General features: G+C 47.2%; 1 protein-coding gene across 2 annotated transcripts in view; it reads left to right on the plus strand.

Annotated features, from left to right (window-relative positions):
• VAMP8 (vesicle associated membrane protein 8) overlaps positions 1–11,638 on the plus strand; it is a 15,616-nt gene extending 3,978 nt beyond the window's left edge. For both annotated transcript variants that reach the window (XM_087875755.1, XM_034430734.3), the window contains exons 2-3: positions 8,131–8,298; positions 10,569–11,638. In XM_087875755.1, the coding sequence (XP_087731881.1) occupies positions 8,158–8,298; positions 10,569–10,712 (285 nt within the window). In that variant the 5' untranslated portion in view covers positions 8,131–8,157 and the 3' untranslated portion in view covers positions 10,713–11,638. The remainder of the gene's footprint in view (positions 1–8,130; positions 8,299–10,568) is intronic.
• Positions 11,639–12,557: the final 919 nt, after the last annotated feature.

Here is a 12,557-nt window from a genome sequence, read left to right on the forward strand (position 1 = left end):
GGCGCCCGGAAGGCCGGCTGGAGCCGGGCAGGGGCAGGGACGAGAAGGGCGGGTCGGCCAGGTCGAGAGGCCCAGGTGAAGGAGGGGGAGGAATCGGCGGGCTGAGCGCCTCGTCTCGGGGCGGCTTCCGGGGAGAAGCGCCGTCTTGGCTCGCTCGGCTCTAGTTGGTAGGCAAATAATGCACCAACAGCCCCCCACACACACCTCTCACCCGGCCCCCTCGGCCCCCGACCGTCCCTGCGAGGGCGGCTGCAGAGGGAGAGCTTGGCCGGGGCTCCCCCGCTCTTTTCCACCAGTTGGCCGACTTCCTCCCTGAGGCTTCGGCCGCTTCTGCTGCCCTTCCCCGTTTCCTCCTTTCGGCTGATGGACGAAATCAGCTGGAATTCAGAGCCCACCGTAGACGGGTTTCCCTTCACCCAGGCAAGGTGGCTCCACGCAGCTTTCCTTGTGGAAAGCAGCCCCACTTAGACTCCTCTGCCCCCCCAGCCCCCTTCTCCTCCTCCCCCTCCCCCCACGTTCAGCCGAGGCCTGGCTCAGGTGAGACCAGCCGCTCCCTCCTCGTCCCAAAGGAGGAGTTTCTGTGGGGAGCAAAGGTTTCGGCTTGGACCCAAAGCCAGCAGGAGGCAGCTGAAGCAGAGGCTCCTCAGAATAACAGAGACGGAAGGGACCTTGGAGGTCAACTAGTCCAACCCTCCCCCGCCCAAGCAGGAGACCCTACACCAGTTCTGAGAGATGGCAGTCCGGTCTCTTCTTGAAAGCTTCCAGGGATGAAGCTCCCACAACTTCTGTTCCATGGGTTGATTGTTCTCATGGGTTGTTAAATCGCTCCTGGATCAGTTTCCATCCATTATTCCTTGTCTGGCCTTCGGGTGCCTTGGAAAATAGCTTGACCTCTTCCTCCTCTCTGTGGCAGCCCTCAAATATTGGAAGATGCTATCCTGTCTCCCCTGGTCCTTCTCTTCCCTAGACCAGCCATGCCCAGTTCCTGCAACCGTTCATCGTGTGTTTTAGTCTCCAGTCCCCTAATCATCTTGGTTGCTCTTCTCTGCACTCTTTCTAGAGTCTCCACATCTTTTTTATAGTGTGGAGACCAAAACTGGATGCAGTATTCCAAGTGTGGCCTTCCTCAGGCTGAAACTCTGGGCTTTTCTGAGTGGGAACAAGCCGAGGCAGCAGAGCTGATGCGAGAAAAGGGGCCTCCAAGGTGGGGCCACAAGGTCCCTATTCCATCCCTGGAGGACAAAATTGTTTATTTCCAACTAGATTTTATTTCTCCCATCTGTTTCTTATGATTAAAATCAGACTGGAGCAACTGGCAGTCCAAAAACATGCAAATGTGAATGGATATATAGATACCACTTTGGCGTTCCATCTCCTTAGGGTAGAGTCATGCTGGCCACATGGCCACAGAAATGTCTTCGGACAGCTCTAGCTCCCTCAGCTAAGAAAGAGAGGTGAGCAGGCACGATTGGACGGGAAACTCTCCCTTTAATCCTCAACATACAATTGCCTGAGAAAGAGGGATTTATGGCCTATAAGGCACTTCTGGCCATTGTAACATACATGTATGACTGGTTGCAGCATCCTGCCGTTACATGACAATGATGTGCAACATTTTTTTTGTCCATTTTGGCATATATATATATTTTTTGCCAGTGTAAAAAAAAAATACCCATCCAGGAGAATGGATTCAGATTTATGACCTCATGATTCACTTAATGACTGCCAAAATTGGGCCAGTCCCTTGGTGCCTTGACTTATGATCCCAGTGACCGAAATTCCAGTCCCAATTGTGGTTGTAAGCCTTAAGATTCTCTGTACCGATGATTCCTCACCTTGTCTCATCCGATGACCTCATCTGCTCCTTCATGCAAATGTTAATTAGAAGTAGGAGAGGATCTTGGCCACAGAGGCCTAAACCTCTCTTGCCTTGTCCCAAAAGTGCTTTTTCCAAGAGGCAACTGGACTTCCTTGTTTTTCTTTGAAGACGTTTTGTTGCTTCTTGGAAAAAGCACCTTTGGGACAACCATGACCTGGATGACTGAGAATCTCCTCTCTCGCCTTATTAACGCTGATTGAAACCATCCTTGATGAAAGGAGGAGAGCAAATGTAAACCTTCGTTTCCTAGTCCCTGGAGTCAGTCCAGAAGGATTACAAAAATCGGTGGTGTTGAGGGTTCCTGAGCGATTGAAGAAGAGCAAGAACGGATGGTTCTCCAGAGCCATCTCACACTTACCATGAGTGTTTCAGTCCCACAGGTGTAGCAATGCTAGGCTGGAGGCTGTGAGGGTCTGAATGGGGAGGAGCTGGCTTTGACTCAACCCTGGCAAACCCAGAATGGCTCTGGTTTTTAGTGCCACCCTCCCCACCTGGGGCTCAGGTGATGTTTCATCTTTGGGTGGAATGGCAATCTCCCAGACTGAGTTGGTGTGCTATTTGGAGGTCCTTCTAGACTCATGGCTGCGGCTCAAGGAGCAGATGGCAGCTGTGGCTGGAGGAGGGGGAGGGGAGCTTGGCACAGATTCATCGGGGGCACCAGTTGCACCTTTTCCTGGACCAGGTGGCCTTGCTCATGGTCACTCATGCCTTGGTCACTTCCCGTTTGGATTACCGCAGTGTACTCTACATGAAGTTGCCCTGGAAGAGCCACCCAGAAGCCACAGCTGGTCTAGACTGCTGAGGCCCAGGCAGTGATGGGTACCCCTAACTTTACCCATGTAGCACCTCTGCTCTGCGAGCTACACTGGCTCCCAGTTTTTTCCAGGTGCAATTCAAGATGCTGTTTATTACCTTTAAAGCTCTATACTAGTGGTCACCAACAGGTGGTCCACGAGAAAATTTTGGTGGTCCACAGAGAAATCTTTGCATTTCTCTTGAGGAGCCCGGCCAAAGTTCCCGCACTCGCGCTTCAGCGCTTTGACTCCTAGGGACAGACTGGGGTCCTTCAGGCAGTTAGCTTGGCCACCTCTTAGCAGAGAGAAGCACCTGGGGTCAACCCTAGCTTTGCTGTCCATTGCAACTAGAAATCTCAAAATGTGATAAAGAATGAACGTTTCTCTTGTAGCAGCCAGCCCAGACGCGAGATCAGCCCCCTGCAAACACTCGTCTCTCGAGGAGCACTCACTGAAGTGGTGTGGGAAACTTCGGCCGGGCTCCTCGAGAGACGAGAGTTTGCAGGGGGCCGATCTAGCATCCGCAATAGACAGCAAAGATAGGGTTGACTCCGTCTGCATCTCTCTGCTGTAGTGCTTCCGGGACACGGTTTACCGCTCTGAGCCCCAAGCAGCAAGAGACAAGGGCTGCCTTGGCGCCATCAGCTGGTGCAAATATATGACGGTGAAGACGGAATGCTGATGCCGCGCAAATGCAAGTAGCACTTTGCTCCCGCACCTTCCAGCCATGGCCACCACTGCTTTGGCCCGCTTGCCCCCCTGCACCACAACAGCACCATTACCTCGTTCCGGCCGGCAAGGGTTGCACTCCTTTTTGCACATTGCACCACCTGCCATAGGGGGTTGCACATGCCACCCCCTATGGCGGAGATTTCCAGCCCCACCACGGGTCGGTCCCATATTCCAGAGCTGTAGTAGTCACAGGACTGGCCCTTTGGTCATCCCGGAGCAGCTCCTCCACCCAGGTAGAGGAGCTGCTTTGGGATGACCAAAGGGCCAGTCCTGTGACTACTACAGCTCTGGAATACAGCAAGCCACTGCCCGTCTTAATTTTCCTTCCCTCAGATAGATGAAGCTTCTGGAGAGAAGGAACACGAAAGAGGTTTCCAGGCGGTGTGCCTGGAGCAGGCACTTTCTCTCAGCCTCCCACCTGGAGGCCTTGCAGAAGCAGACAGGTAGGCCCAAAAGGTGGCTGAGCCTCCCCCCTCTCCCATGGTCCGCGGGATTTAAAATTATGAATTTGGTGGTCCCTGGGGTCCAAAAGGTTGGAGACCCCTGCTGCAGTTTAGGGCCAGGTTATCTGTGGAACAGCCTTTCTTTAAGGACATCTACACACTCTACCAGGTCAGATAGGGTGTGCACACTCCTGGTCCCTGCCCTTCAGCATTGCCACTTTCTGGGAGCAAGGAAGGGTTCTTATTCTGTGGCAGCCCCTGCCCTATGGAACACCTTCCCCCTTGAAGTTCTTCAGGCCACTAACCTTCCAAAAAGGACTGAAGACTTGGCTTTCCCCCCCAAGTGCAGGAATAGAATGAGGTCGATGAGAGCAAATTTTAAAATCGTAGAATTTGGAAGTCCCGAAGGTGCTTTTTCAAGAGGCAACTAGACACTCTGGTTTTTCTTTGAAGATGTTTCGCTTCTCATCCAAAAAGCTTCTCTGTGCTCTTTCTACAGACTCAACACCTTTTTTTGTATTGTGTGACCAGAACTGGATGCAGGATTCCAAGTGTGGTCTTACCTAGGGCTTGTAAAGCAGTATTCACACTTCATGTGACCTTGACTCTATCCCTCTGTTGCTGCAACCTAGGACTGCATTGGCTTTTTTGTAGCTGCAGCACATTGCTGGCTCATATTTCAGTGGTTGTACACTAGAACTTCCAAATCCCTCACACAGCTGCTGCTGTTGAGCCAGGTACCACCTGGTTTTTCTTGCCTAAGTGTAAGATCTTAACTTTTCTCACCACTGAACTGAATTTTGTTGGATGGGGCCCAGTGTTCAACTCTGTCAAAATCCTCTGTCAAAGAGAAGATTCAGGGGTGACACGATTGAAGCCTTCCAATATGTGAGGGGTTGTTGACACAGAGAAGAATGAGTTGACGTATTCTCTAGGGCACCAGAGCGCAAGGCAAGAAAGGTGGAAGTTTGTCAAAGAGAGAGTCAACCTAGAAGTAAGGAAAAAGATTCTGAATGTAAGAGCAATGAATCAATGGGAGAGCTTGCTTCCTCCGTTTGTGGGTGCTCCATCACTGGAGGTTTTCCAAAATAGACTGGACAACCATTTGGGGTGGTATAAGGACTTCTGCCTTCAGCAGAGGGTTGGACTAGAAGACCTCCAAGGTCCCTTCCAGCCTTGTTGAATTGACCTCTTGGTCTGGTTTATGTAGTGGAATTGATCCCAGGATCTGTTTCATATAGAAGCGGTCATTTCATTAAATTTGGGAGAAATGCAAAACTGCTTTAACATCCAGAGGATTTTGCTCTCCTCGCCTGCTTAGCTGATGTCCGTTCCATTCAGTGAGGGCTCCCTTGCAGCCCCATTGGGATGATGAGGGCATCTTGTTCTGGTTCTGCCTGTATTGCTTGTCCTGCTGGTGGCTGCAGGGACTTATTCTGCTGGTCCTGGGAGATGCCTGGCATACCTTTCATACCGGAAGACTGGTGTCATTGCAGCTGCAACCTGGAGAAAACCTCTTTATCTTCCCTGTTCTGATCTCAAACATGGTGTGGCTGGTTCTGAACAGCTACCAGAGATACCATATACCAGAGGTCTTCAAAGTTGACAGCTTTAAGACTGGTGGAGTTGAAGTCCACAAGTCTTAAAGCTGCCAAGTTTTAGCTGCCAGATACGATAACAACCTGAGTTTCAAGATGGGCTTCAGAACCTCTCTGCCCTCACCAATTCTGGGATACATTCAAAACAGGAGTTTCAAATTAACTCTCTAGTTCAGAAGTCTGGATGCAGAATTTATTGAATATCTTGCATGATCTGGTTAAGGAAAAATGGAAGCAGCTCTCAGTGGCCTAAGTAGATCTTGATATTTCCAATAGAGGTTCCAGAATATGCCATTCAACCCCATATAAACTTGATGACCGTCAAGAGTTACAATACAATTTTAAAAGCTCAGGTATCTCTATGGAACCCCAAATTAGATCCATCAATTGATTTCTAATTTGGGAGTAAAAATAAGGGATTTCAGCCCATCTGTTTTCTTGGCATGTAAAACCAATCCAAAATATTATGGATCAGTTTTGTATTTTTTTTCCCCTTGTTTTGTTTTGCTAAAAATTTGATAGAAATTTGAATGTTTCCTATACTTGTTTTTTGATGTGTGATGGGAGGGAGCCAGCAAAATGAAGATGGTTTCTGGGACTTTGGAGGGAGATATAGCGATTGCAAAACTGCAAATTAAAGCTGAAGTCTGCAGCAAAGACCAAGAAACCAGTGAGTAGACTGCTTCCTTGGAACCTCTCTGGATAAGGGGAGGAGAGAGATCACCCATATGTGCTCCAGACGGCTGCTCCTCACAGGGAGACTGCAGGACAGTGGTTTTCCATGGATTTGAGTGCCAGGAATTGATAGGATCAGTCATCTTGCTTTCAACTGTGGTGGAGCCTGTTAAAGCAGGGGAACCCCCCCCCCCTTCTCTGCCTACTTGCTTTTAGGAAACTCTGGGTCTTTGCTCTGGTCTCTTTCTGGACAGGGGACTGAAGTTTTTATGAAAAAAGATGAGGATTGTTGCATGAAGGAAGCCGTTTGTGGTGGTAAAATAAGAACTGCCTCCAGTTGTAACACAGGAAATAAGAGAATATGGAATATATGAAAAAATATGAAATATGAGAATTATTGTGAAAACCAACTGTGTGGAAATTTTGGGCAGGTTCAGGAGCTGTATCATTGCAATATGTTTAAGAATTGTTATACTTATTCAGCTCTTCCACGGGATATTTTTCTGCCTCTTTGACAACGCCTGTAATTCTCACTGGAATGATGTCTGATAATACAAATTACCGTACTGTTGTGCTTGATTAAATATCTCTTATGCTTGGTACAATGTGGACAGTGAATATTACCGCAGCATTGAATGACTGTGTGATGAAATGGCTTTTGTTCCCTACTAGCCCAAAATTTAGTTTGCAACTTGTTTGAATCTTTGTGTTTTCATACGTGTTACTATGAAGTGCGTAATGAAAATAGATGCTGCAGTGGCAAAAGAGTATACATAAAATAATTTGGGTTATTAAATAATGGGTTTTTGTTAAAGATAATTCAGGCTGGTGAATGAGGAGCAGAAGTCATCAGGAGGCACACAGTGAGTCTTCATTAAACTGGGGAATGGTCGGCCAAGTGGCAGATGCTATTTAAGTAAAAATAAAGTGGTGCATATTGGAATAAAATAACTCCATAGCTCTCAGAAAGGCAGATTCCACGCTAGGGATGATTAGGACCTGGAATGAAAATGAAAATAAGCGTGCCAATGTTGTAATGCCACATTTGGAAAAGCAGCTAAGGGGAGAAAGGCAAGCAAAACGATCAGGGTTTCAAATATCTAAAGAAGCATTCTCCAGTGGCTGGAGAATTCTGGGAATTGAAGTCCTCCAGGCTTCAAGTTGCCAAGGTTGGAGACCCCTGCTGTAGATGGCAGTTCTTGATGAGAAACAACAGCTTTCATTTATAAAGTAAATGTTGTTGGGCATCAGGAGAAATTCCTAATGATCAGAGCGTTCAAATAGAATAATTTGCCTCGCGACGGGATGGACTCTCCTTTGCCGGAGGTGTTCAGATAGAGATGGGATGCTATGTCAGAGATTCTCGCACTGAGCAAAGGGCTTTCCAGCCCTCTTCCAATCCTTACATTGTATGGTTCTTTGGTCCAGCGGTGCTGGCTGAGTTTCGGTTATGGAGGCCTGAGGATGTAGCCAAGCAGTTTAGATCTGTGAGCTCTCTATCCGTCTGGTTTACACCAAATAAAAGGGGAGATTCTGGCATTATTTCAAAGAGGCAGTAAGCAAGCTACGAAGCTCAAATTGTTCACCCTTTTGTCATTGTTTTTGTTGTGAAAATGGCGTTTTACAAATACTTTCTGATCAGCATTCAAAGCAGGCAAAGGTATATCGGATCTCGTCTAGGCACTGACCTTGTGACTGTTGACTGCTGCTTAAAATTGCTCATCCTATACCCTACAAGGAAAGTCAAGGGTTGAGGTCCAGAATTCTTGACCGCTTTGTGTATTGGTGATTTTTAGAAGTCTTTGGAAACTGCACCTAGTTAGTCATTGGAAGGTTTGTTGTTGTGGTTGGACAATGTACATTTCTACTTTGGCCGAAACTCTGATAAAAGGTCCTCTCGGCAATGGCGTTCCACTCTAGAGGCAGCATGGGAAGGAGAAAGGAACGGAGTGGGTAGCATCTTTCCCTTCCTTCTGCCTGCCAAAACCTTGCTCTTTCTCTCTCTCCAGGAGGGAGGCACTGGAAGTGGCCAAGGGATGGGCAACGAGCGGGTGAAGAACCTCCAGAATGAAGTTGAAGGTGTCAAGAACATCATGACCCAGAATGTGGAGCGGATTCTGGCCAGGGGCGAGAACCTGGACCATCTGCGCAACAAGACGGAAGACCTGGAAGCAACGGTAGGCTTTCACACTCTGTGTTGTGGGATAGGAATAAGCATCATGCACCCAAGTTTCACTTCGAGGTCCAGGACAAGAGTGAGGGGGAACCCCTAAGCTTCTTCCCAAGTACAGGTCCAACTGCCAGGGCTGAGAAAAGGACTAAACCCATTTCCATAAAGAGCAAAATGTTGATTATATAACCTTGTCTCTTCTACTTCTTATACAACTGTTGACTCACCGAGTCTCCTGTATCAATGAGGAATGGCAGTGTTAAGGCAAGCCCAGACGAGGGAGGGAGGAAGTTGCTCAAACCGAGTTAAAGGCAAGCGGGCATTTTTAGGTTTTTCTGTGCTGTTTGGTCTGCATTGGCTCATCTTGCTTGAGGGGAGGAAAGCGGTCCAGGAGAAGCCATGCTGATAGGACCGAGGTGTCCGTGGCCAGACTGGAACTGGTAAAGGCCCGGGGATCTAGACAAGCCCTTTGGGGCTATTTAGTATTCTCTGAAATGGCTAGATGAGGTCTAAAGCAAAGCTGGTTGGGGAATTCTGGGAGTTGAAGTCCTCCAGGCTTAAAAGTTGCAAGACCCCTGGTCTAAAGTGCCTTTGGCATAAGCCATATGGGCTTTGTGATAAAAATTCGGCAAGGTAAGGTGGAATAGCCTATAGGGAGAAGGGTGGGTTCCCCCTGCAGCTCAGATGACCTCTCTGGAGAAGTGAGAATGAGTTAATGAGCTGAAGAGAAACCAAACACCTTCGTTCAATGTGCAGGTTTTCTGCTGTCTGTGAAGCAGATTGTCTTACGTGGAACTCATGTGGGTGTGACTGAGCCATAGCAGGAAAAAGATGGCTAGTTATGGGTTCATTTTGTGCCGGAACATTCCTGGAAAGGATACTCAACACACAGCCCCACCAAAGCATCCCTGAGAGAGAGGAGCCGCACTGGAACAGGAATAGGGATCCCTGCTAAAAGCTAATGGAAATTAAGGCCTGAACACGTGTAAAGTTTACATAAAGTTCAAAGAGGAGAACAAAGATATTGGAGGAGATTCTCAACCATTGAAAATGTTGAATTTTGAAAAAAAATGACTAAAGTTGAGGCAGCTTCTTCTGTCAGACAGAAGAAGGTCCACACCAGTTCTCTCTCCTTCCAGAGTTCAGGACATAAAAATGGAAGCAACTGCCAATAGATTTGTCAGAAAAAAATATTCTCACACGAGATATTTGGCAGTGGATCTAGAAAAATGGTGGGTTTTCTTTCATTGAAATTGTGGTGCACTACACAATGGATTGGAGCAGATCTTTTCAACAACACGATTCTAAGTATGTGCTCCAATATTCATCCATGACTTTTCGTAGAATCCTGGGGCTGGAAGGGGTCTTGGAGGTCTTCTACTCTCACTCTTTGCCCAAGACAGGTGTCTTAATTCTACCTCAGACAAATGGCTGTCCAATCTCTTCTTGAACACCTCCAGTGATGGGGCACCCCCACAACTTCTGGAGGCTTCCACTAGTTAATTGTTCTCACTGCCAGGAAATTTCTCCTCACTTCCAGGTTGGATCTCTCTTTTTTGTACTTTCATCCATGCTTCTTGTCCTGCCCCCAGGGGCTTTGGAGAATAGGTTGCCCCCCTCATCTTTCTGACTGCCCCTCAAATACCGGAAGACAACTATCATATCACTCCTAAGCCTTCTGTTTGTTAGGCTAAAGCTGGATGGACAAACTAGCTATGTTTGCACACTATATTTAAACTTCGTTACTGAAACAATCCACTTTGTGGGTTCACATATTATATTGAAAAGGCCTTATCTGCACAGTGTACTAAGACTGACGTAATGCAAGATTAGCATCTTGCATAAATACAGGCAGTTTAATGGACGTGGTTGATTGCGTTGCAGACCCCGTCTTGCTCCTGTTTGCTAATAAAATTTTCTTTTTAAAATGGCAACTACTTCTTACAGTGGCCTGGTGAGCACGCAGAAGCCACCCTTGCGTGCTCACCAAGCATGTAAAGGAGCCGTTGCCATGCTGGGGTAAGAGTTGGTATTCTTTTCTCTCTTTTTTCTTCTCTGGACCTTTTAGTTTTATATTGTTTTAGTTTGTACTTTTTTACTCTGAGTTATAATTTTTAATAAAGTTGCTATTAAAAAAAGTTTTGGTCAGTCAGAGTAGGCACCTGCCAATATATTTGCAACTGAAGCCTCCCCCCCGCCCCCCCGTCTCCCCAGGTTCAGGGAAAGCAGCTTCTCTTCACTCTTTGTAAGTGATGATGTGCATCTTTTTCTACACAGTCAGAACACTTCAAGACAACCTCACAAAAAGTGGCCCGGAAGTACTGGTGGAAGAATATCAAGATGATTGCCATCATCTGCGTCATTGCCGTCATCATCCTTATTCTCATCATCCTGCTTGCCACCGGCGTCATTCCGTCTTAAGTTTCTTTCCCACCACTGGACTTTTCCCGTTCATCATTCCCACGTGTATTTTTTTTTATTTTGCCCCCATGATCCCCTCCCTTAATAGCTGAAATTTGTAACTGAATCACAAGGCCCTTTGCCAGAGGTCCTGATCAAGAGGTCCAGGTTGCCCCTTGCAACATCTGCCCGTCCCCATAACCTCCCTCCCACGCCAGGACCAAAAGACTCCAGGAGTCGCCCTTTCTCTCGGGTCCACGCAATGGTCCCTCAACTGTAGGTGTGAAGGTAGCCAGAGGAAGCAGAGACTGTTTCTCCTCTTAGATGAGCCCCACCCCACAGAACATGCTAAAATTCTGAGTCTGCAGGTGCCTCAGCTGATGCTTGGGACAGAGGTCACCAGCCTTCTCTGTTCTAAACAAATTTGGCCAAATTTCTGGAACGGGCAGAAAGCTGCCCTGGGAGGAACCCAAATTTATGCAACCGCTTCTGGGTATTTCTTCCCTTCCAGGAAGCTTCATCCTCAGACCTCTTCGTTTTGTGTGCCTTTCATCATCCCGGATGGAGAAGTTGAATGACTGAAACTCACCTGGCAATATAAAGATGTTTTTGAAACACTGTTTTAAAAGAAAAATGAAGACGAGTGGAGAAGCCCGTTCAGGTTCTCTAAATTTTTATTTCTCTCTCTTGGGGGTGTTAGATTCCTCGAGATGTCAGTTCCTAAGTTCCTGACAGACTGAGGTCCCGACTCCTCCAATTGGGACCCCTGAGTGGCACAGAGAGAGGTGGCCCCTCTGATCGGCTCAACTCCCTTTGATTGGCACGTAGTCTTCTTTCAGCTACGGCCTTTTCTGATCTAGTGCCTCTGATCTTTGAGAAATTTCTAAGAGATGTTTATTCACTTTTGCATTTGATTTACTAACTGTAATAAAAGTATTTATAAATCATTGTCTACTGCACAGATCTATTTAGAAGGAAGCTGCCTTGGTGACTCATTTCAAGGCATCTGGGTTCCCCTGCATTTCACACACACTGTCCTAAATGTTTGGCCACTGGCCACCTGTTACTGAAAGTATCTAAGAATACTTAGCATCTCTAGAGGGTGCCTGGGAATTTCCCACCTTAGTAATCCCCTTGCAAAGTAGGTTTGCAATTGTCTGATGGTAGTAGCGATTATAAACACCTTATAATTATAAACACCTCCAGCAGCCTGGGCAATGATACATGCATCACAGATAGATTCCTGACAAGACTGGGAAGAAATGCTTAATCCTTATCCAAGAATTATGACCATTGCTATATAGGTGTATCCCACAGACACCCCCACCCCCTCCCACAACCAAACAGAGGAAATGGATTAGAGTCAATCTCCTCTTATTTTGACAGCCCCTCAAAGTACCGGAAGACAGATATGTCTCCCTAATCCTTCTCTTCAGTTGGCTAAGCATAGCAGCTCCCTCAATCGTTCATCATATAATTTAACCTCCAGATCCTTTATTGTTGTTGTTGGCTCTTCTCTGCACACTTTCTAGGGTCTCAAAATGTTTATGTTGTGGTGACCAGAACTGGATGCAGTATTCCGAGTGTGGCCTCACCAATTTTGTATAAAGGCACAGTTGTCAGAGTGCAATACTGCAGGCTACTTCTGCTGATCACTGTCTGCCAATAGTTTGGCAGATCAAATCTCACCGGGCTCAAGGTTGACTCAGCCTTCCCTCCTTCCGAGGTGGGTCAAATGAGGACCCGGATTGTTGGGGGCAAAATGCTGACTCTGTAAACCGCTTAGAGAGGGCTGTATAGCATTGTGAAGGGGTATATAAGCCTAAGGGCTATTGCTGTTGCTATAAATCTTGATTCTATCCCTCT

This window comes from Pantherophis guttatus, chromosome 9 (assembly GCF_059756535.1).
Source record: "Pantherophis guttatus breed Tessera chromosome 9, ASM5975653v1, whole genome shotgun sequence".
Classification (NCBI taxonomy): domain Eukaryota; kingdom Metazoa; phylum Chordata; class Lepidosauria; order Squamata; family Colubridae; genus Pantherophis; species Pantherophis guttatus.